Source organism: Schistocerca cancellata, chromosome 1, assembly GCF_023864275.1.
Source record: "Schistocerca cancellata isolate TAMUIC-IGC-003103 chromosome 1, iqSchCanc2.1, whole genome shotgun sequence".
In the NCBI taxonomy this organism is placed as follows: Eukaryota; Metazoa; Arthropoda; class Insecta; order Orthoptera; family Acrididae; genus Schistocerca; species Schistocerca cancellata.
In genome coordinates this window covers 233,323,282-233,349,699 of record NC_064626.1, presented here as the reverse complement: position 1 = coordinate 233,349,699, position 26,418 = coordinate 233,323,282, and the positions used below count along the sequence as shown (strand labels likewise).

The 26,418-nt window shown below is 41.5% G+C and overlaps 1 protein-coding gene across 1 annotated transcript in view; it reads right to left on the bottom strand.

The window, feature by feature from the left end:
- Positions 1–19,946, bottom strand: part of LOC126166389 (putative carbonic anhydrase 3) — a 594,590-nt gene extending 574,644 nt beyond the window's left edge. Inside the window, exon 1 of the mRNA XM_049920402.1 lies at positions 19,884–19,946. Within this exon, the coding sequence (XP_049776359.1) occupies positions 19,884–19,946 (63 nt within the window). The remainder of the gene's footprint in view (positions 1–19,883) is intronic.
- Positions 19,947–26,418: the final 6,472 nt, after the last annotated feature.

Here is a 26,418-nt window from a genome sequence, read left to right as displayed (position 1 = left end):
TTTTCTGCACTGCTGCCTTCTCTTCTACTATCCTTTATATCTATCAAAACAGCTCTTCAACTATCGATCTGTCTAGGATTAAGGATGAGTAAACAAAACCTGATACGACAAGTTTTACCGAAAGTGACAGTTTTCTTTAGACACTCCCGAAATGACGACTACCGGCGTAATTTTAATAACAGACAAAATTGTAATCATCAGTATGTACAACATTTTGAGCAATCGTCAAAATTATCAGCAACCACATTTTGGTAACAATAGAGGCTTTTCTCTACAACAGCAACAAAACCAGCCGGTTAGCATACCTAACCAACAATGTAATGTGCAAGGTCAACCAAGCTTTAATGTTTCGCCGCCTACACGTATAGCGTCCGCTCCGCCAAATAGTAACGCACAACAACAAAGAAATAACTATGTACAGAAAACACACCATTTCAACTCATATCGCAATGCACCGTATAGTAATGACTATCATGACAGACGTAAAAGTAATGAGCACAATTTTCAGCGTACGTTTAATAACAGTCGGTCTTACCAGCAGCAGAATCATCCGCAACAACAAATTATCATGAATGAACCAGACAGTAGATATCATCCAGAACGTAATACGTCAGGACGAAATAACAGAACAGTACAAATAGTTGAAATGTCACAGCATCCTCCCGAAAATAACAGCACGTCAGAAAGAATTTGACTAGATACAGTACAGGTTGCATCTTCCAGCAACGTAAGCAATACTTTTGACACAGAGAATCTTCTTCACGAGAATGTTATTAGTTTTGACGACATCCGATACACACTTTTGCATTAAAGACAGTATCACAACGTATGTCGACGACATTCTTATTGCAGAAGCTAACTGGTCTGAACACAATTTGATTCTTGAAAAACTGTTGCAAACTTTTCGTGCACAAGGACTCACAGTTAATCTTAGCAAATCGCACTTTGGCAAAACTTGGACATGTAATTTCAGCAGAAGGCATTGCGCCTGACCCGGAAAAATTTCAAGCTTTACGTGACATTACTGTTCCTACGACGAAGAAACAATTACACAGCTTTCTGGGATTAATGAACTTTTTGCGTAAATTTATTCATTACTCTGTTTTAGACACCCCTAGATTATGTCAATTGACAGGTAAAAACACTATTTGGTCCTGGGATAGCCAAGCGCAGTCTGAATTTGTCAATCTGAAACAAGCTTTGTTGAATGCACCACTTTTATCACATCCAGATCTTACTAGAAATTTTTCCATTGCCACCGAGAGTTCTAACACAGCTTTAGGCGTACACATTTTTCAGGAAATTGTAAAAGACGGTAATACAGTAATTAAAAATATCGCCTTTGCAAGTCGCATTCTGTCACCTGCTGAACGCAATTATTCTGTTACAGAACTTGAAACATTATGTGTTGTATGGGCATTTACGAGATTTAGGCATTTTCTTTATGGAAGACATACGACCGTTTACACAGATCATAGAGCGATACAGTTTTTACTTTCAGCAAAATTTACACATGACAGGTTAAGCAGATGGAAACTTTATTTACAGGAATTTAGTTTTACAATTGTTCACATTCCCGGTACGCAAAATATTGTAGCAGATGCACTATCCCGTTCTCTCAGCAACAATCAGCAAGACATCGCAACCAACTTCTGCCAAGCAAATTCTAGCGTCATGTATATTCAACAAGTTGCATTCGAAAATTTTATTTCGGCATCATTACGAGACATAGCACAAGAGCAGAGTAAAGACAACGTATGGAAAGAAATTAAACACCTTTGGCAAGATAGGAATAATGTTACCATTAGAAACCATTACACTGTATGCAACAATATTTTGTTTCGCCGCTCTCACCTTGACAGCAACAATTGGTTACTATGTATTCCTGGCGAGCTTTTTAACAAATTAATTTGGTATACTCATTTAAGTTACGCACATTATGGAGCCAGAAAATGTTTTCTTATACTGATACAGAACTGTTATTTTGCCATCATGGAGAAACGTATTCGACGAGTTTTAGCGTCATGTAAAATCTGCCAGAAAGCTAAGTCAGACACGACTTCACGTATTCCTCCGTTACATCCCATTGTACCTCTTAAATTGAGACACGTGGCCGCTGTAGGCATTTTTGGTCCGATTCCTAGAACTAATAGAGGTTTTTGTTACATCTTTGTCGCTGTTGAACTCACTTCGAAATTTGTTACCTTCACTCCGTTACGCAAAGCTACTGCTAAATCTGTTTCGAATGCATTTATAAAACATTTTTTATTCCATGTAGGGCATGTATTGAAAGTAATTTTCTACAATAGATCACAGTTTCGATCTACTATATGGACACGTATGTTACGAACAAGAAACATTTCTCCGATTTATATATACAAGTATCACGCTTCTTCGAACCCTTGTGAACGACTAATGAAAGAAATTGGTAAACTATGTAGAATATACTGCTATAAAAAACATATTGATTGGAACACACACATACTGTCATTCCAGGATGTAATTAACTCGATACCAAATGAACCTACTATGCTATCTCCGACTGTTATACTGAAAAATGTTGAACCACCTAACAAAATTAAAGAATTAGTATCCTTTCCTACATCTCGTCGACTACGACACCATGAAATAATTGACATTGCGCTGAACAACATCAAACGTGCCGCAGAGCGCCGGAGAAGACAGCAAAAACAGGTTTGTACACGCCGTGACTTTCACATTGGACAGAAGATATTAGTACGCACACATTATTTATCCAACAGAGGAAAGAGTAAATGCAGTAAATTTGAGCTTCTATATGCAGGTCCATACAGAATTCGCAGCATTCCTCTCCCCAATGTAGTACACGTCGAAACTCTGAGAACCAGAAAAAGTAAAGGCAATCATCATGTCTCCAATATTAAACCCTTTATTGAATGAACATACTTTATGATTTATCACACTGTAATGCCATTTTCTGATTTTTATATGACCAAGGATGCAATAATATTTATGTGACTACTTACTGATGATTATCATATTTTTTTCTTGGCAAGTGCCCGGCAAGGTAAGGTTAGCAGGTCGCTTTTCTTGTCGTTACACATCAGACTGTGCACATTTTTCCAGATAAACTTACATATTTTATGACCAATTATGCAATTCTATCTAGTGACATATTAATTTTATCAAATTCTTTCTCCATTAAAGTCTTCAACTCTCGCCTCTATCAACTACACAACATACAAGCTGAACACAAAGTCATTTCTTGTCATTATATATCAGACCATGCACATTTTCCATTTTTCGTGTATGTATGATTGTTTTCCTGTTTTGTTTGTATGCACTACGAAATCTTTAAGATATAACAAACACCATTTGACTTTGACATTTTGCCTTATGATATCTCAACATCGTGACTATTTTACATATTTTTTTTTTTTTTTTGCTACTACATTATGAGACTGTGTGTACATTTTTGCACCTGAACACTGTCTATGTTTTTGACATAATACGTTTTCTGTCATGTTATGCTGTATGCTTAATTATATCACTAGAAACAAGTTTTTATTTAATGGGTATACGATTTAAATGCAAGATATTAATCCTTATTCATCATTTTCAGAAAGCAATAACGTGTAAAAGAAATAAATTAAACAAACCACAGTGGATTACTATGAAGTGGAAATTTCACCTTCGGAATGAACGAAATAAAATGCAATACCTCGTCATGAAGAGTAAATGGATCAGAATTAACAAGCATTAACAAGAATATACTATACACATCGTATGATAGCAGTCTTAACTAATTTTTTCTTTCAGAATACGAGGCGATTGATGCTGGCTGTCAGACAGAACTATACGTCTTAGTTTTTGTGATGAAATATGCTAGAAATAAGAAACTCTATACTATGAATAGTTGTATGAAGTAAATGGAAATATGAATAATGAATAATGAAGTGTCTATTTTTTGCAGATGATAATAAATGATGATGAACAGTTATATGAAGAATATGGTAATATGAACAATTAAGTTTTTCTTTGCAGGTGATGATAGTGATGAATTTTATATGGCCACTTAACGCACCACTTTTAAATTTTTCTTTGCAGATGAGAATAATTACGAAGTTTATATATTTACTGTTAGTTAAGAAATGCTATGTAGTTATTTAAGTATTTGTTGCAGTTTGTTTTGACAGTATGTCTTATATCACATGGTATAATGACTGAATGTTTTGGAAAGGACAGCTAGAGTACATACATATTGAGTACACGTTTCATTACCTGTTAATTCGAAGTTCACTACTTTTCAGCATAATATGCGGTTCTTCTTTCAGCTCAATAATCCATTTTGTATTTTTTCTAGGAGAAGCTATTCATGAAAGTAATGTGCTATAAGCAGTTAGTTATTAAACCTGTTCTAGTACTTGCATTTTTGTTACCCATTTGTGTGTGTCATTCATGAATGTGATCACATATACTCTACTTGTTTCATAACCTTGCTACAGCTGACTCATGACGAATGGCATTACTAATCCTTATTTGCAGCAATAGGTCAAAAGCAAATATTTTCATGCCCCGGCAATTAATTATCGATCCCAACGCAATGCATTGCTGGCACAAAAAAATGTATTACCAGTCCCAAATAATGCTACTAGTTTAAGAGATATTTATAGTACTAAATATAATGCAGATTTGTCAGATGTATTGAATCCATTATATCTATGCATTATTGGAACACAGACCTTGAGTAATAGTTACAGTGTGTTACATTTTAAATATGTCTTATGTCACTTGAATGATGAGTTCTGAGTAATACTGAATGATGTTTTCTAACCATAGACCTTGAGTAATAGTTGCAGTGTGTTACATTTTAAATATGTCCTATGTCACTTGAATGATGAGTTCTGAGTAATACTGAATGATGTTTTGTAATAATGCATAAATGCTATGCCAATAATTTCTGTAAATAATATTTTTCTTATACTTTATAAATGCTATGCCAATAATTAATTCTCATTTTGAATGATGACTTCTGAATAATACTGAATAATGTTTTATAAAACTATATGAATACTTTGTAACTGGCCAATGAATGCCACTGTTTCTTATATTTTAAATTTTTCTTGTGTCACTTACATGATATCATATATGAATACCAGTAGCTTGATGCTACACTCATTAACTCTTGTTTTGAATGATGACTTCTGAACAATGCATAAAAATGGTTTGTAACTGGCCAATGAGTGCCAATGATTAATATAACTAGATAAATTATGTTAATGCTATGCCATTAATTAACTCCTGTTTTGAATGATGACTTCTGAACAACGCATAAAAATGGTTTGTAACTGGCCAATGAGTGCCAATGATTACTATAATTAGATGAATTATGTAAATGGTATGCCATTAAATAACTCTTGCTTTGAATGATCACTTCTGAATAATGCATAAAAATGGTTTGTAACTGGCCAATGAGTGCCAGTATTTAGTGTAATCAGATGACTTATGAATAATGTTCTGTAATACTCCATACATAGCACAGAAATGTTTAGTAACTAGGCAATGAGTGCCAACAATTACTCAAATCGGTTGATAGACTAGTGTAATTCTCTATGATGACTAGCATAAGACTTAATGTCCTTCACCTTCTGACCTAATTACCAGACATTACTGCAATATCCGTTTGTCCTGTCTATCCTTATGATCATGGAGCACCATATTTGGTTTTTGCACTAATTCTACGTTGGTGAAAGAGTGTGGTGTTGACATATCATGCTGCCCACCACCTTGAACGATGGAGATGTTATTATGGTCCCACTGTTTGGTGTACCTAATGTACTACCAAAATGATAATATTGAATATTAATACGACATTTCAGTGTCTTGGCTACACTGATTAATACTTCAGGGAAGAGAACTTCAGATTGTCTCACTTGGTGTTGTGCTTCTGTAGAAAGATATGGACTTTCAGTGCAGCTACGTGCAACCTACTGTGCTACAACCATGATTCAATCCTTCCCTTTCCTTTCCTAATTCTTGCAAAATGGTAGAGACATATACAATGCGTGTGCACTTTATGTCATTTATTAATATGTTTTGTACTCATTGCATATCCTAGTTCTTGTAAAATGGTAAAAAAAATATATACAGTGCGTGTGCACTTTATGTCTTTTGTTAATGTGTTTTGTACTCATTGCATATACATTTTGTCATTGCTTGATATGTTCTGTACTCAGTGCATGTGCACTCTATGTCATTTCATGTTCTGCACTTATATATATATGTATATACTCTGTGACTGTAAACTTAGTTAATAAAGTAGATTTTAGAAAAATTTGTTGCTCATGGAAAGTCCAATTGACTCACCATCGCTGCCAAATTTTTGCCCCCCCAGTGGAGGGTTATGTAAGAGGTCCGAGCAGATGTAATTTTGATGTATTGCTCATGTGCTGCCTGCGATATGCAAGGTCTCTGACCAGAGAGCAGTGTTGACTGCAGTAGGAACTGTGTAGCTGTAGCAGTATGTTGTTGCTAGTCTGGAGTCTGCTCTGGTCTGGTATGGTGTATCGTGTTGGCTGGCCCGGTCGCAGTGCAGCGATGTCGGAGCCTGAGTATTATTGTATAAGGTAAAAAAGCAGCCTCGCGCATATGTAGTAATGTTATCTCAAGTCGCATGTAAATGTTTTAAAACTCTCGTAATAATAATTTTCCTTATAAAAAGTAACTTTTAACGACCATTCATTTCAATTTAAAGGATTTACTAATTTCTCCCATCCATGATCATCCCAATTATTGCAACAGAAAAATCAGTTGCTTCCTTTCATAAATGAGAGATATATCGGCCAGCATTGCACAGAGCTGTGCCGGAAAAATTTATTGTAAGAGCAGATATATCTGGGGACTTCACTGAGGTAAGAATTTTTCCTTTTTTTATTCAGAATGATCTTTCAGGGCCATGACGCAGCACTGCTGTCGTCCAAAATTTACCAGGTTAAATTCACAGTGAATTATTGAAAAGTCATAAGTGAGCGACAATTTAATTGAGAGGTTAGTTACATTGTTTTATTACCAGGTTACTGAATTTATTTTTTTATCGGGATGTTATACTGAATGTGAACGACATAATTATAATTTTTACTGTTGAGAGGTTTAGGAATTTTTCTGTTGTGAGGTTACGCTAAATGTGAATGAATTTTGAGCTTCGATTAAATCAGAAAGAATTTTGTGTGGAGGTTAAATGTGAATGAATTTCTGTAGGGAGGTTACAAATGAGAAAGAATTTTGTGGGGAGGTTACACTAAATTAGAATCTTATTCATATTATTTTTTTTATTTTTGTGGGGAGGTTACACCATGTACAGAAGAACAACGGAATTATGAAGCAGGTGATGGATAGGTTTCGTGACCAGTTCGGTAAGGAGCCACCTACTAATCGGCTTTGATATTGTGAATGAAGAAAGCTTTTCACCTGGGAGATGTTTTGGAGGCCCCCACTCTGGTCGTCCATCAGTTCAAAGGGAACCATCTACTGATGCTAGTGTGTCAGTGATGCGTTCCTCCTGCCAGTCGACCAGAAAGCGCGTTACACAAATAGGAATTAAAAGGAGCGCAATACAACTCCTCACGCAAATGGAGACTGCAACTGTTGAAACAGATAAGTAGGAGGACATGGTGGCGTATCAAGCTGTGCAGAGACAATGGTCGTGTATGTATAGACATTTTGGACAATTAACTGTAACTGTGATAAAAGTTACAATGAAACGATTGCACATGTAAAGAAACGTTCTGGCCGCCATGTAATATCTCCCTTTCATATCAGCACACACTCTGCTACAGAGTGAAAATCTCATTCTGGAATATCTCCCTTTCTTCTCGTTAAACACTAATTCCTGCAGTCTGATTTCTGTACAAGCTATACATAACCTTTCACTCCAGTGTTTTACCCCCGCTGCCCACAGCGTTTCAAGGAGTGTATTCCAGCCAACATCTTCAACAGCTTTCTCTAAGTCTACAAATTCTATTAACGTACGTTTGTGCATTTTAACCTACCTTCTAACATAAGCTGTAAGGTAAGTATCGTCTTGCTCGTTCCTGCATTTCTCTGTAACCTAAACTTATCTTCCTCGGGCAAGAGCTTCCTCGAGCAAGGTTTCTACCAGTCTTTTGCTGTAAAAAATTGTAGCAAATATTAAGCAGCCATGACTTCTTTACACTCTTTTTGAAGCCTGAGGATATATCACTTGCCTCGTATACTTACACACCATGTGGAATAGTTTTGTCCTGGTACGTTTGCCGAAAGATCACAATGATTCTCAGGGAATGTCGTCTACTCCACAGCCCTTGTTTCGACCAAGCTCTTTAACTAATCTGTAAAATTCTCCTCGCAATATCATATCTCCCAACTCTTCGCATACATGCTCTTCTGTTTCCATGATATTGTCTTCAAGCTCGTTCCCTTTACATAAGCTTGGTACATATACCTGTCATCTTTCAGCCTTCACTTCATTGCTTAGTACTGGCTTGACATCTGAGCTTTTGATCTTCATTCAGCTGGCCCTCTTTTTTCTAAAGGGTTCGTACATTTTCCTTTAGGCGGTATCTACATTGTCTTTCCGATATGCATGTGTGCTTCTCCAGCTTTGGTTTTGCCCTCTAGCTATTTCTGCTTTAGCCACTTTCCACTTTCTGTCGCCGGCCGTTGTCGCCGAGCGGTTCTAGGCGCTTCAGTTTGGAACCTCTCGACCGCTACGGTCGCAGGTTCGAATCCTGCCTCGGGCATGGATGTGTGTGATGTCCTTAGGTTAGTTAGGTTTAAGTAGTTCTAAGTTCTAGGGGACTGATGACCTCAGATGTTAAGTCCCATAGTGCTCAGTTATCTACCTTCAGAATTTCATCTCTTAAAGCTCTCTGTTGTTTTCTGTTGTATTTCTTTGTCCTGCTTGACTTGTCGTTGCCTAATGCTTCCTTTGAAACTCTCAGCAACCCCTATTCTTTCAGTTTATCCATTCCCATGTCCCAAAAATTCTACCTTTTTGCCATTTCCTCAGATTTCATCTGGAGTTCATAACCAATAACTTAGGGTAGAATCCATATCTGCTGCAGGAAATGATTTACTGTTTAAAATCTGGTTCCAAAATATCTGTCTTACGATTAGGTAATCTAAATCATCCAGATGGGTTACACGTATACAACATTATATGATCATTCTTACACCATGTGTTAGCAATCGTTAAATTGCGCCCTGTGCAGAATTCTACCAGGTTGCCTCCCCTCTAATTCATTTCCTCCAGTCTGTCTTCTCCTACTCTTCTTCCTACGATGCCACGGCGTAGGTGCAAGTTCTTAAGTTGGCACTACGACAGACACCGACGACACAGCTGGCGCTATGGAGCTCTATAAGCTACGCTGCAGATTCAGCCCATTTGATTCCTTGTTTCTACTTCAGGGTGCCATTACTGACTTTATTACCTCAATGATAGTTTGTCCTACTACTAGTGGCTATTAACGTTGATGCCTATCCAGTCGCACCTACTGCCTCTTCACTGTAAAGTTACGTATGTCATTGACTAACAATTAAATGTACTTTCACGTAAAAAGCTGTACCGAGAATCTTACTTCACCCGCTCCTGCTCACTTCTTACATTCGGCGCCGGCCGCGGTGGTCTAGCGGTTCAGGCGCTCACAAGGGGAGGCCGCCAATTGTGAAATTCAGATTCGATTCATACTGAGCATAATAAAAGCTCATGGCCAGAGGTGTATTGTGACAAAGCACCAAGATGCACTTCTCAGCCGTTGTCGAGAAAATCGACAGTTAAAAGAAACCGTTGCGGTGAAATACTCTCTACGATTAGTAATTTTCTACAGCGTCGTGGTGCATCGGTAAGCGCTCGGGTTCGTTTTTATTAGTATTTGTTTTTTGTAATATATATATATATATATATATATATATATATATATATATAAAATTCCCGGCAATCAGTTGCAACAATTATGCATATAATAAGTTGTTGAAAGTCGTTTGTCGTGGAAAAACTGGCAACTTCGAACATCATTATGTTTTCCGCAAACAAAGTTGTATTTCACAAATGTTATTAATTGTCTTCATAAGGTTAACCACGTATAGTTAACGGAAGACGTAGAAACTATATTCCGAAACGAATACGTATAGAGTAAGTCAAATTAGAGTAGAGACTCCACGAACAAAAACTTGCTGTGGCAGGTATGAAATATAAACTCCGTTACTCGCTCGTTACACTTGAAGGACAGATGTTGAATGGGCCGAAACGAGCCGCCGCATAACAGCGTAGTTGCCTGCTAACTTCGAAAGAAGGTAGATGCGGTCCCTAGCGCAACTTATAACATCGTCGAAAATCAGTGCGGACGGGACAGCTTTGGTACACCCTGTTAAACAAACGGAAATAGGAAATATGGAGGCGGTACAATTGGAGAGCGATCCGCTTTCACCAACATGCATAAGCAATTCATTAATAGTTTATATATATATAAAATTAAAAAAATTGCTTGGCGCGAGATTCGATCTGGCGACCTTCGGATTACGAACTCCAGCGCTTACCGCTGCGCCACGACGCTGTAGAACATCACTAATCGTAGAGAGTATTTCACGGCAACGGTTTCTTTTAACTGTCGATTTTCTCGACAACGGCTGAGAAGTGCATCTTGGTGCTTTGCCACATTACGCCTCTGGCCATGAGCTTTTATTATGCGCAGTATGAATCGAAACTGAATTTCACAATTGGCGGCCTCCCCTTGTCAGTCCGGAACCGCGCGACTGCTACGGTCGCAGGTTCGAATCCTGCCTCGGGCGTGGATGTGTGTGATGTCCTTAGGTTAGTTAGGTTTAAGTAGTTCTAAATTCTAGGGGACTGATGACCACAGATGTTAAGTCCCATAGTGTTCAGAACCATTTCTTACATTCAGCCTACCCATTCAGTTTACAGGAGCAGGCCCACGTGCCACCTTCCAGGCGGGATACAAAACTTCCTTCTCTTTCGAACTCCAGAATCGCTCAAGTTAAATTATTGTCTCCGTTAACTGTCTGAATCATTTATTTTATCTTTCACAAGACTACAGTACAGGTGCTCCGGCTATGGTGGTTCCACAGCAAATCGCCCCGGTATACGAACTAGGAACCGAGAAAAGTGTGAAAGGAGCGCCGGCGCTGGTGCGAGATCGATGAGCGAAGGGTCGCGGGAGCCCTCCTCGGCTGCCTCTCAAGACGTCTGGAGGGCCCATCAGACGGGCGGACGCTCGAGTGGGGATGATGCCATCAGCCACTTACAGACAAGAGCGCGCGGCCCGGCTCAGAACACTGCTAGCCCCTCCAGCGGTGCAGCGCCGACCGATGTTCAAAGAGCTTAATACCCGTATTTCTATTCTCTTTCTCTTTCACTGAATTCCAAGCCGCATAACTCGTTTGGCACCCCATCATTCCCATCTCTTTCTAGGTCTTCCAATACTTCGAATCACAGCCATAACGTCGTAAGCTTTTTGTGAACATTCTGCTACTCCCTGCCCTATTTAAGTGTTCCATTAATTACGATCTGTCATTTTTATCATTAACATTAAAAACTTGATTCACCACTTGATACTGCGAGGACAGTTACTGTGTTGTTATAACTGTATAACGTTATAATATGTTTTTAATCTTACGGTATATTGATAATTTTTACTTATGGACCATCTGACAGCAACTGAATAAAACACAACTTTAGTGCCATACGCGTTTCGCCTTTATTTTATACAAGGCATCATCAGTAGCCTGGAATATGTACATATGTTTGCTATTTAATTTACATTTTTGTCATTGTACCTATAGGTTATAAACAGTTCTGGTGGTTGGTATTTCCTATTAAGTAGTAATGTTTTGAACTGTACTTACAGGTTGCGTGGACAATTTCTTACATATTACGCTCCTGTTGCAGTTTTTGTGTTGTTCTTCTTCTTATGAATGTCAATTTGCGGTTTTTCCCCCACATTCCACAGCACTATGAACTGAACGCTTGTTTCAATACAATGTTTTGGTTTCTGTTGCCGACTATCAAATGTTTTTGTCAAAGATCCAATGTTATTGCCAAACTTTCGAGTGTAATTATTGAAGTATCTGTGATCTGCTCGTGTATGCATTTGTGTGTGCGTTTGTGGATATTTGTGTGTGTGTGTGTGTGTGTGTGTGTGTGTGTGTGTGTTTAGGTGTGATATAATTTTATACAATTGTTTCGTGCTGTGTGTGTGTGTGTGTGTGTGTGTGTGTGTGTGTGTGTGTGTGTGTGTGTGTATTTTGGTGTGATACATTTTTTTGGGCTATGTGTGTGTTTTTTTATTTTTTTACTTTTTTTTGTGGTGTGTGTGTGTGTGTGTGTGTGTGTGTCCAGAAGGTGAAGAGGGAAGAGTTTTTTTGTTTTATCTTATCATTTCCTTTATTACGTGTAGTAGGGAGCCTGTGCTGATGTGTGTTTGTTCATTTATCACATGTTTGTTTTCTGCTATGGCTTTCTGGATGTGGAAGTTTTCTTGTGTTTGTATAAGATGTTTGTCATGGTTGCTTATTCTCATTATTTTCATTTCTTGTTCCATGTTTGTAGGATGAGGGTATCGTGTTTTAAAGGTTCTGCAAATGTGGAATGGTTTGTTTCATACTTGGTTTATAATACATGGTTTATAATCTGTTTAGGGTATTCGCGTTCTTCAACCATGTGTGTGGTAACTTCCATTCCAATTAATCTAAGGCCTTTTCTAAATCTGTAAGTCCCATGTTAGCGGCTAGATCTAACTCCTTTCTCTTTCTAGTTAGTTGTTTAATAGCAAGAACATTATCAACAAACGAGTGCAACTTTTTCACATGTGTTTATTAGGGCACTTTCTTGTCTGTTTGGTCGTTACAAATTTTGCATTTGATGTTAAACTAACTTCCCCAAGAGCTAGGCACCTGAAACTTTCAACATAGCTCAGAACTGGATGACAATGCAATATTAACTCGCTTTGTCGTCTGTTGTACGGCGGAGAGTACTATGTTTCCCACTATCGTTTGTCGAAGATTTAGAGACTTGAAAGTTTCAACATAGTTCAGAACTCAATGGCAATGCAATATTAACCCACTTTCGTGCCTGGAGTGTGGTGAAAGCTACTTTGTGTACCTCTCCTATTACCCATTTTCCAGTTCCATTTGCAAATGTTTGGCGGTAAGAACAGTTGCTGGTTAAGCCCCATGTGAGCTCGATTCTCTCTAATTTTTTTTTTTTTTTACCTTCGAGGTCTTTTCGTGAGATAATCGTAGGAGGGAGCAATGTATTGGTTGACTCAGGTGAAGAGAACCAGAAATAATCCTGAAAAAAATGGCTCTGAGCACTATGGTACTTAACATCTGAGGTCATCAGTCCCCTAGAACTTAGAACTACTTAAACCTAACTAACCTAAGGATATCACACACATCCATGCCCGAGGCAGGATTCGAACCTGCGACCGTAGTGGTCACGCGGTTCCAGACTGAAGCGCCTAAAACCGCACGGCCACACCGGCTGGCAATAATCCTGAAATTTACTCCATGTATCTAATGTAATATTATCAAAATATTTGAAATCGACTGAAAAATTTGACACATACAGGGCTAAAAAGCAGAAAATAATTAATTCAATAAAAATATTCTTGAATATAAATTCTTCCCAATACTTGGTACACCTATATCATTCGCTATATTCTGCCTTTTTGAGAGTCTTGTTCGATACCAGTAAACAGCATATTAGTTACCCTTCTTAAAAGAGCACACTGGTCACTTTGGAGCGCTGCAGACTGTTTAGACCTGGTACCAGTCGGTCATGTGAACATCCACCGCTGATGTAAGTAATGCCAGTGAAGTGATGTGTGCGCGCCAGTAGGTTGCATGAAATCAGTGCAGTAAAATACAGTGTGGTTTTCATCAACCCTTCTCTTGTTGAGCCAGTATTTACCGTATGAGTAGCCAACTTTATGAGAATGATGTTCATACTGTGCACTGCCACATTTGCGTTGTTATTAGTGTTAGTGTCATGACTTGTCTTTAGGCGCCTGTACTGATACGGTGACGCAATACTGAAACGAAAGCATCAGTGTAGAATACAGTTACATGTAGTCAGCATTGACCTGGACAAGGTGGGCACGGCTTTACTCGTAAAGCTGTAGCTGTGTCTCAACAGCTGTGTCTGAACATTCCGTTGTCGACCGTTATTTCGGGCAGCAGTAGAGCAATGTCGTGCGGTTCCAGACTGTAGTGGATGCAGATGACCAACACACTTAGCAACGTCAGTCTCGAACCGCGCGACCGCTACGGTCGCAGGTTCGAATCCTGCCACGGGCATGGATGTGTGTGATGTCCTTAGGTTAGTTAAGTTTAAGTAGTTCTAAGTTCTAGGGGACTGATGACCTCAGATGTTAAGTCCCATAGTGCTCAGACCCATTTGAACTTAGCAACGATTGTAACTTAGCCGGCCGAAGTGGCCGTGCGGTTAAAGGCGCTGCAGTCTGGAACCGCAAGACCGCTACGGTCGCAGGTTCGAATCCTGCCTCGGGCATGGATGTTTGTGATGTCCTTAGGTTAGTTAGGTTTAACTAGTTCTAAGTTCTAGGGGACTAATGACCTCAGCAGTTGAGTCCCATAGTGCTCAGAGCCATTTGAGCCATTTTTGATTGTAACTTGGAACGTAAACATGTTACGCAATTAACAAATGTTACTCTGTCTTGTTACAACTAAAATGTGTTTCTTTTGATGATTTATTCGTTCGTTCTCTTGCGCGTTTGCTTACAAATTTCATTGTTCTACTATCACTCGCTTTTCTTGGGGGCCCTCTCAAGTACCGAAAGTTTAAATATAATTATCCTGATATCGACATGGAAACTTGACAGAACACCAGACAGGTTAATATCGTGTTTCGATGTGCTCATGACCACACCGTGAATGAAGGTGACGGATTCGTTGGTGAATCAACGTGGAGTGTCCAACATGTCCACTAGGAATAGTGTACCACTCATAGTCATGTAACAGGATCTTAGTACGGTGCTCGTAAAAACATACCATCCGTCAGCAACCGGAGACGAGCGTCATGCCTTGTCAATAACAATCGGTTCCCAATTCGACAAGAATTGCTGCTGCCAGTGAATGCAGATCCATTCTACATATACATCTACATAGATACTCTGCAGAGCACATTTAAGTGCCTTTCAGAGGGTTTGTCGAACCACCTTCACAATAATTTTCTATTGCTCCACTCCCGCACAGCGCGAGGAAAAACGAACGTCTATATCTTACTCTGCGATCTCTGATTTCCATTATTTTATTATTATGATCGTTCCTCCATATGTAGATCGGCGTCAACAAAATGTTTTCGCATTCGGAGGAGAAAGTTGTGGATTGAAATTTCGTGAGAAGATTCTGCCGCGATGAGAAACGCCTTTGTGTTAATGGTGTCCATCCCAGATACTGTATCATGACCGTGACACTCTCTCCCCTATTTCGCGATAATACAAAACGTAGTGTAGGCAGTCTCATTAGCAGATCTGTCACATTTTTAAGTGTTTTGTCCATAAAACTCAGCCTTTGGTTCGCTTTGCCCCACAACATTTTCTACGCGTTCTTTCCAGTTTAAATTGTTCGTAATTGTAATTCCTAGGTATTTAGTTGAATTTGCGGTCTTTAGATTAGACTGGTTTATTGTGTAACCGCAGTTTAACGGGTTCCTCTTAGCGCTCATGTGGATGACCTCACACTTTTCATTATTTAGGGTTAAATACCAATATTCGCACCATTCAGATATCAGATATCTTTTCTAAATCATTTTGCAGTTTGTTTTGATCTTCGGATGAGTTTACAAGACGATAAACGACAGCATCATCTGCAAACAACCTAAGACGGCTGCTCAGATTGTCTCCTAAATCGTTTGTATAGATAACGAACAGCAGAGGGCCTGTAAGCCTTCTTTGGGGAACGCCATAAATCAATTCTGTTTTACTCGATGACTATCCGTCAGTCACTACGAACTGTGACTTCTCTGACACAAAATCACGAATGCTATCCAGTTTCCGAGCGAACATTTAAAAAGACTGGTACAGTCGTGGACAGAACTCGCGAGATCCCCGCCTTTACATCATATGAGTCTCTAGTGTACTCTGTAGGAAACAAAAAATAAAGTACCAACTGGACCGAATTTAAGAATTAACAAAAAGCTATTTTCAAGCAAAAACAACTTAAGTAATATGTCCATTTTCTTCAGCCGTGGAAGGTGGAGGGAAAATAATCATCTACAAGCATCATACCCAATAATAACAACGTCCTTCGTGATATGCGGTTTCTTGTATGGAACGATGTGGAGCTCGTAAACGGATTTACCAACTGAATTAGAACTTGTTTTTCCTACAACTTTTAAGCTCTTCATGACTGGCTCATGCTTTACTACCTCCCTGTCATTGTAGTTTCAGTGAATGGAGACAGCAACACGACTTGAGATGCTGCAGTTCAGACGTACTTGACGTTTCTTACGCAACTGAATGAGATACTGCATACATCACACGTAATGTAGTAGTTAGATGACGAGCAGCAAATTATCGACAGTAGCTGGTAATTCAGGTTGTGGCGAAACAAGCGCTGCATCATGTGACAGATACAGAAGTGAGCGAGTGTGCCGGGACTTACCCCAGTTCACTGCTAGTAGCGCCACGTCACCATACGCGTCTGCGCGTAACACACAAGTATTGCACCATAATTAGGAATGAAATAAAAAGTTAAAGTTGCTTTTTCAAACTTTGTCAACTTAAGCTTTAGTGTAATAATGTTTAAACTGTCAAGTATCAGATTGATCAGGTCAATATTTTACCTAAATACATCGTTTTAAGAAAAAAAGTAAGTGGCGCTAAATAAAAAAGCTAGGAAGCCAGAAATTGGTCATAATGTGCAGATGTATGTCAGAATTAACTGGTACAAGTCTCAACGTGATTAAAGCAATATTTTGGTCAGAAACAATGTTTTTAAGAAAAATTGAAGGCGCTAAATATTAGACTTAGAAATGTGAAAATTTGTATGACGCTTCAATTCAACATAAAAATAATAACTACGTGACCCCATTAACCCTTAACTACTCTAGTGAAATGCTCATGCACTAATATTCTAATGTGGTCTCGGAGTACCCCAATAAGAAAAACGAAACTGTAAGTTAAGGAATTTTTATTTTGAATTGCACTTTTATCACTGAATATTATAAACATTTTTACATATTTGAGATATGATTACAAACAATTTTGGCACACTGAAATACTGTGTGTTGGGGCAAACATGTTTTGAGCATTTTTCACACACTATTTTGGTTTTCTTGTCCACATTTCTTGCGCACATGTAGCATCTTGCTTTCCTCATGGGTTCTGACTCTGAAGTTGTTGAGGTAAGAGGAGTACCACCAAGTTTAACAACAACATCTCTCAGTTCACGAGAAAGAGGTCGGACATCTCGACGTTGTATATGGGGCTTTACTAAATCCATTCCAAGCTTTTGTAGCAATTCTCTTCTTTTTAAATCATTTGTTTCATCAAGTTGTTTGGTACACTGAAGCAAGACAGCAGCATTGACTCCTACTATGTTTAGAATGGCATAAAATACAGACATTGGCCATCTGCGTGTTCGCCGTGATAACTAATAGTTGGCGCACATTTGGTCCAGTGCGTCCACTCCTCCTTTTGTGGCATTGTAATCAATGATCATTTCAGGTTTTTTCTGTTGAGTACTAATTTTCTGATCGTGATGCATAGATGAAAGCAACACAACAGCTCGACCTTTCCGAGGAACATAAGAACAAATTGTCTTTCCTTCGTTATGCCCAAATAATACAGATTCTATTGGGCGCTTTCTGTTTGGTTTGAATTCTTCTGGGATCTGCGGTTTATTTTGCTTTACAGTGCCTAAGACAATCAACTTTTTGGCTTCTTGTTGATCACAGAGTTCAAGTGACATGAACCAATTGTCTACTGTCACATGTCTATTGCTTCCCTCAATTGGTGTTATTAATGTCAAAACATCCTGTATTGGGATTGATGATGTACGTTTATTTGTCCCTTTCCCTGTGTAAACAAATACATTGCATAAATAGAATGTTCATGAGTCACAAAGGCACATGACTTTGAGGCCGTATTTGGCTGGCTTCCTGGGCATATACATGCGAAATTTGCACCTACCACGAAAGGGTACTAACATTTCATCGATTGTCACGTACGTTCCTGGAGTATAATACTTTTGACATTTGTCTATAAAGAGTTCCCACACATCTCTAATAGCTGCAAGTCTGTCATCAGCCTTCCTAGCATCTCTTGTAGCAGCACAATCGAATCGCAAACATGACAAAATGAATAAAAATCCCTGAACGCTCATAGTGGCTCGAAACACATCACGACCAGTTCCATCATGAGCAAAACGTCCAACAACATTTTCGTGACTGGATTTCATTACTCCAGATAAATAAAGCAGACCCAGAAATGCTTTCAGTTCTATTATATCTAGTGGCTTTATGAACGCTGGTGTAGGAGCTCTGTATTTGTTTGACATGTCATGTAACTTGACATTTGTATTGGTGAGTATTAGTTGCAATAAATCTTCACTAATGAACAGTTCCCAAGCAGATAATATGTCAGTCGAATCAATCGTTTTTGCTTCACGTTTACCACCTGGAAGTTGACTAACTATATTGTGAGCACGGGTACGAGTTGTAGGAGGAGCTTCTTTTGACCACTCGTAGCACTGCTTTTTTCCACAAAAATATTTGTCAGCGGAAGGTCTAATACACGCCTCTTCATCTGATTCTTCATTACTACTTTCTGTTGTAGCTTCAGAGGTGGAATCATGATCACTTAGTATAAATTCATCCTCATCTGCTGTGGTTTCCTCATCAGATTGCAAAAAAGGCAGGATCATTCACTATTCTTTCCAATTCGTCATCTGGTAATGACTTCGATGATGCCATTCTGAAAAATACTGCATTCATACTCACATAACCTTAACAATTAACGTTATCATGGAAAGTGTTCTGTTTTCGAAGTACTCTAAGGTTTCAGTCGCGTAAAACACTAATTGAGATAGTCAAAAACAACTTACGTTAATACTCTGGTGGGGTATTCTGAGACCTCTTTTTCTGTATCTCACACAATAATACTGGAAACACCGCATTCAACACTCCGCGTTAAAAGGCAGCACTTCACTGATGAAGATTACCAAGAACACAGGTTCCATCTGTTGTTCCGTTCACGTACTATGTATTGTATTCTATCGTCTGGGGTTCTCCGGGACCCCACTAGAGCAGTTAAGGTTTAAGCTACCTCTAATAATTTTCGAGTAATTTACTGAAAACTAAATTAGAACAAAAATGTTCTTATTTGTAGTAGATTAAGGATCAGTTATATTGATGCTAAAATGTATTGGTTACAGCACGTGATGAAATCTTTTAAATAATACAGCTATAACAAGTTTTAGGACCTTGATGTTAATAACAACCAATACAAAGTCTCTTAAAGTTGTAGTTCAGAAGTCATGTTCTACTGTCACTTCAGTTCTAAAAATTCTAGAAGGCAAAGTTTTACTGCAGGCAACCTAAAACTTTTTCTGTGATTTTCACCAGCTTACCTACATGTATGAATAAATTGCGAAGGTTCTAAATTAATGCATAACATTGGTATAAAATATTGTGTGTCCGAGAAAGCAGCCGTTTAGAGACTGCTACCGTTGGCATAGGGCTGATGACAACAGGTGCTCACTTTGCCGTCCGCTGCGCCACATATCATCCATCCCGAGAGGCTGCGCACCCAGCCAGCGTCATTCGAGATCGGATTCCGGTGCCGCGTGGTTGTCACTGCACGGCGCTGTGTTTTCAACCTCAGCTACACTTTGCGCGCATACCGCAGCTCGCGGTACGCCTGCTTTCGGAAGGTAACTTGTTGTACCTTCATTAGGGCGCACATAGGATTACTAGGCGAGACTCCTCTGGAATAGCCAGAGGAGGTAGGGACATGGCCAGCACAGGACAATTTGAGGCACCAGGGCCTCCTCCCCAGGCCGAACAGGCGGACATCCCCCTGGGCGGGGTTCGTCCTCGCGCCTCCAGGCCAGATTCGCTCAGCAGGGCACGTTCCGTTTCCGCGGATAGGGCTCGGTCTGAGTCTGTGAACCTCCACCAACCACGCCCAACCGCCGACTCGACGGGGCGAGACCGAACGCCATCGTCGCGTGCGCGTCGCCGCAACACGGCGCGCCCTGCCGGTGCAGCTCACCACGCCGACTCGGCGCGGGATTCCTCCCACGCGCGGCACCAACAGAACGACTTCTGCGAGCAGGGACGACAAGATGGCCTCCAAGCACGGGGAAGAGCTAGCGCGCCACAACATTACAGACACTGATGCGGCACACAAATCTGACAGCGACGCTTCCCACGCGGACGACGCCAACGCCGGATTCTCCAGTGACGCGAACATGGACTACGACGACGGCCAGGAAACATTCCAGCGTGCCAAGAAAACTCTAAAGAGGAAAAATTCAACCGAATCCGGCGCGCCGACCAAGTTCAACGTACAAACGGCGAACAGATTCGACGTGCTAAATGACACTACCACCAACATGGATGTCACCACCAACGTTACCGCGGGTCCCCCACCCCAACCATCGACTTCCACCGCACCGGCAGAGCGAGCGGTCCCTAAAAGATCACGCATTCCGCCAATAACCATACAATACGCAGGGCTTTACCTCACGCTCAACAAGGCCCTCAAACAATACATGTAAGGCCCCATTAAGCCACCCACAAAGGCAAGACAATCAAGTACCACTTCGACTCCCTCAAGGACCTCAGAACGGCACTTGAGTTCTTCAACCACCACCGAATCGACAATTTAACCCACCAATTCCAGGCCGACGGGCAACTGAAGGTCGTCATAAAAGGCCTCCTGCATACAGTCAAAGAACTGGATCTCCAAGAAGACCTGCAACGACAGAATTTCCCGACTTCCACTGTGCATCAATATAAGAAGCGGGATGAATCCACCAAGGAGCTCCGACCAATGGATGTCTATTGCGTAACGCTGGACAAGAACCCAAAAAATGAAGCGATACACCACATGAAATACGTGCTTGACACAAAAGTCACCGTTGAAACCAACAAGAGTAAGGTAGGACCCCCGCAATGCAAAAGGTGCCAGGGGTTCTTCCATACCGCCAGTTACTGTAACATGCCGACGCACTGTGTCAGATGTGGCGGCGATCATAGGGCTTTTCAATGCCACCTACCCAAAGGTGGAACCCTCTACTGCTTGAATTGCAACAAGGACGGCCACCCCGCCTCTTTCAGAGGCTGTGAAGAGTACCAGAAGGCAATCGACGCTTATACCAAGCAGCGACCGCAACGGCAGGCGCTGGCTCCACGGCCTACAACTTGACCAATGGCGATGCCCACACAGGCCGAGGCTAGCTGCATGGGACGACTTAACTGGGCGACTCTCCCCCCACAAACCAACAACACGTCCGCCAACACTGACACCACCACTGGTCTATACTCTGTCCTCAGTTTCATCCATCAACTTAAATCAACTTGGGACAAGATCCAGGCGTCAAACATCTTGCAGAAAATTACAACTATCATTCACAACTTCACACAAGCACTGGACTTAGTGTACAAACTTACAACCGTCATTGGAGGAGTGATGACCATCATCAGTTCCTTCAATGGACCGTAGGCCTCCCAAGAAGCAGAACCTCCGATTTGGCAATTTCAACGCCAATGGAATTGCCAACAAACGGGAACTTTTAAACGAATTCATCGAAGAGCAGAAGATCGATGTCCTTTTCGTCACCGAAATGCACCTACAGTGCAATGAAAATCTCAAACTCCGCAACATAATATGCCACAGAACAGACAGAATCAACAGACGGAGAGGAGGCACCGCCATCTATATATGCCACCGCATTACCCGTCATCCTGAACTCACGCCACCACTGCACTCACTAGAGGCCACGATCGTCCAGGCAAGATCGCCTTAGTCGCCGTATACCTAAGCCCCAGAGCCGAATACGATGAAAGAGACCTCACACAGATCTTTGACACCCACGAACGGATCCTCTTATGTGGCGACCTCAGTGCAAAGCATGAAGCGTGGAACTGCCGAAGAACTAATCCACGAGGTGACAGATTCCATGAAGCTGAAGGCCACCTTCATGCAGCGATAACAGCACCAGAAGACATTACCTACATACCGCTCAACCGCAACCACTGGCCCGACATCTTTGACATATGTATCACAAAGAATTTGGATCCCAACCTGAACCAGCAAGTCCTCAACGTCCTCACACCCGACCACTTACCGGTAATAGGCCACATCGGTGGTGCAATGGAACCCCCTCGACCATGGCAAACCATCAATGTTGACTGGGAACAATACCAACAGTGCCTGAACAATAATGTCATGTCCACAGCGGCGCCCACCACAGAGCAACAAATTGACATCGCTGTTACCATACTCGCAGACCAGATACGAACAGCCTACAAACTAGCATCCACCACAGCTATGTTCCTAGAGGACAGTACAACACACTCCCACCGCTAATACAGGACCTCAAGTACCTGAAGAGCCAGGCACACCTCAGATGGATCTGTACCAGAGACCCGCAAGAAACGAGAACAGTAAATAGGCTCACCAGGGAGATTCACAGATGAGCCAAAGAGTGGAAGGCAGAAGTCTGGGAGGATCGGATGTCGGCACTTCGCCTGTGCCTGCGGGATAACTGGGAACTCATCAAGAACCTGAGGGCCCCAAAACAGCGCAAACCTGCCCTCAAAGATGACAACAATATGATCTTTGATGACCTTAGGCAGGCTGAACTATTTGCCTCCACGTACAAAATTCAAAACAGAGTGGAGCTTGAGGGCAGTCCAGTAGACAGATCCACACCACCATTGAGCGGATAAGGTCCCACCCTGTTGACGACGTCGCGGATTGAGCAACCACCACTGAGGTCCGCACGATACTGCGACTCAACACCAACTCTGCACCTGGACCAGATAAGGGTGATAAGGCGTCAAATGAACAACTCAAACACCTGCCGTGCAAGCCACTTGTCCTGCTCACCCATATTATTAACGCCTGCCTCCTCCGCAGTTACTTCCCTGACGTGTGGAAAGTGTGCAAAATCGTTCCCATAGCGAAGAAGGGCAAGGACCTCGCCAAACCAGAAAATCACTGTCCCGTAAGTTTGCTGCCCACCATGTCTAATGTGTTGGAACGGGTCTTGCTTCCGAGCATCCGGCAACCATTACTCAACAACCATGTCATACGCAGGGAGCAGTTCGCATATCAGGAAACCCTGTCAGTAGAACTGGAGCTCCTCCAGATAACAGAATTCGTTACAAAGACCATAAACCTCTCCCGATTCACGGCTGTAGTCCTATTGGATGTCGAAAAGGCCTATGACAAGGTATGGTGGGACAATCTCCTCGTCAAACTATATGATGATACGGATCTCCCCCACTGCTATCTAAAACTCATAGATAATTACCTCACAAACAGAAGATTTTTTGTCGCCATCAACGGGAAACAATCTGGAATAAGACTCCTCAATGAGGGCATCCCGCAAGGGTCCGTCATCTCCCCTACACTGTTCACCGTGTACGTCAATGAACTGCTGACAACCCCTGACACCGTTCTGGCCCAGTTTGCCGATGACACGCCCTTACTGGCCAGCAACAGACGATTGGACACCGCGCAACAAGAACAAGTCGACCTCACTGAAACATGTGCGCGATTAAACCACATAACAATCAATGCGACGAAAACTGAGGCCATCCTTCTTACGCGACGTCGTTCTGAACTCCCTGACAGCGAGTCCTATGGCGACCTACGGTCCGCTATATAGAGGCTACCCTCGATAGCAAAATGCTCTTCAAGGCGCACGTTGCCGACAAGAAACTAAAAACCACAAAGGCTGCCCACGCCCTCTACCCCCTCTTGGCCAGCAAAGACATGCTGCCAGCATCGAAGCTCCAGATTTACGAGACCATCCTCCTGCCGGCCATGTTATATGGTTGCTCTTCCTGGGGCATCACCTGTAGCACCAATCTCCAAATGCTCCAAACGCTACAAAATAGGTGCCTGAAACTGATCCTCAATGCCCCTCCGTGGACGAGCACTGCCCGGATTCACAGGGGGCTGGACGCGTCGCACCTACACGAACTTATCAAGGACGCAACGACCGCCCTGGTGAACAAGGTGAACAGGCTTCGACCGCACCTCAGCCTGTTAGACGACATTGCCACCTATGAACCCGCACCCTGGAATAAAGTCAGGGTACCGCTGACGATCGTTCGCCACTAAGCAGCCCGGTTATGACTCTTCAAGAATACGATTTGGATGGCCACTTCACGAGCGACTGGTCGCGGTCTCTCTGAACGCGTCAACAATGTGTAGTTCTCGTATAGGCTGATGCACATGTATGTTTCGTCGCCACCTCGCATGGACGTTTCACGACCATCAGGATCGACCACGTGCTTCTCGGTCCAGTACAATTTTGCACATCCTGATTAGGTACCAGCAAGTCGGTTGAACTGACATAGGCCATTCCCCGACGAAGACCACTTATGAGGCCCCAAAGGACCAAATATGTGCCCACAGGGACCTCTAACGAGTCCACCCTGGTGCCGCTATTTCTAAATAAATAGTGTCCCCAACTATGTAAAGTCACCTGCACACATGAGGGACCAATCGCCACAGGCGATAGTGCCCTTGCCACCACCTCCACCACACACACACAATAAAAAAAAAAGCACCCAGCGTCAGTCAAACGCCGGAGTGCGCGCTGCCTCGGATGACGTCAGAGACAGGCTGTTATAAAACTCTCATTTTCAGTAATAATAGAAAGTAAACTCGCGAGGACTGTACACCGACCTGGATCGCTTAGATCTGGCAAAAGTAAGTTAGTGTGCCGCCCGTAACGTTAACAAATCCGCGTGTCAAGTAGTGACAATTATTTTTCACTTTTGTGGCGAGCATTTATTCTGATTATCAGTAGTGAGGGCGAAAGACAATTTAGTAGGAACTTACCGTAGATGTCGCCTCAGAGTTGCTCATAGTGCTGTTTAGGATAGACATTTTCTGTCAGTATGAACATAATGAATATTACAATGCTGTGCATGTGAAACTTTCCTAAATATGTGTATCAATTAGAACTCGAAATCTTCATTTATAATCATAGTCCTCATCCCGATGAGCAAATAGAGAATAGGAACATTTCTTTCAGTGGGCTGGACAAGAATGTGGACTTGCAGACTGAGAACTATGGTCAGTATGTTCTCCATCACTTTCTGGCTGACCACAGAAATAGTTGCCAGGCTCTCGTAAAAGACGGCGAACAATATTTACAGCAATTCCAGTTTCCTCGTGTGAGTAATGGTTATTATTATGAGGATCAACCCGCCGGCCCACAAGGTTTCTGTCATTTTGATCACACCAGAGTGAGGAGACGAACGTTTGTTGGCTTGCTTAGGTGCCGATACCCATAACTTCTGAGAAGGATGACACAAAACGTATAAGCATATTTCTATATCGGTATTAACATGGTTTTATGTCTGTATGCGAACTATGTTGTGTCTAAAGGTAGGCCTCGTAGTTGTACTAAGGTACAGATAAATTTTTCCTATTGTTCCTAATTGTCTAACATTTAACTAATACGAAAGCCGCTAACCAGCAGGGCCGTATCAACAGCGCTTATTCGTTGGCAGGACAGACAAGTGGGATCCTACTTTATACCCTCTGTTGTAAGTAGCGATCACAGAACCCAATCAGTTGCAAACCGAGCGCGTGACAGTTTCCGGCTCTGTCAGGCGATATGACGGTGACAACTGTTCGGTGTGGCGGATCACTGGTAACTTCCTCGAAAGTGAAGGTTCCATTCTGACTGTCGTCTCCAACAACCCAATACTTACGGTAGACGTAGCAACTAAAACATTAATTGGAACGAAAGACAAATATAAGCTAGCTGTGGTGTGACTGATGACAAGATCTTTTATAGACATATTGTTAACACAGTAACCTACCAGCCATCGTGGGTCGAGGTGGAAACAACAGTTGTAGCGATACGCAGAGGAAAATAAATAATTAAATCGAGGTTTGTAGTGGTTATTGGTTTTACTGATAGGGCGGCTGGAGAGACCAAGTATTAAAGAAGCGAATTTTCTAATTTCTGAAGTCAGAGTGGGAAATTTAAGCTGGCTGCCTGTTTATAATACCCATACTTGAATGTTGTTATTGTGGTTTTAGTCCTGAGACTGGTTTGATGCAGCTCTCCATGTTACTCTATCCTGTGCAAGCTTCTTCATCTCCCAGTACCTACTGCAGCCTACGTCCTTCTGAATCTGCTTAGTGTATTCATCTCATGGTCTCC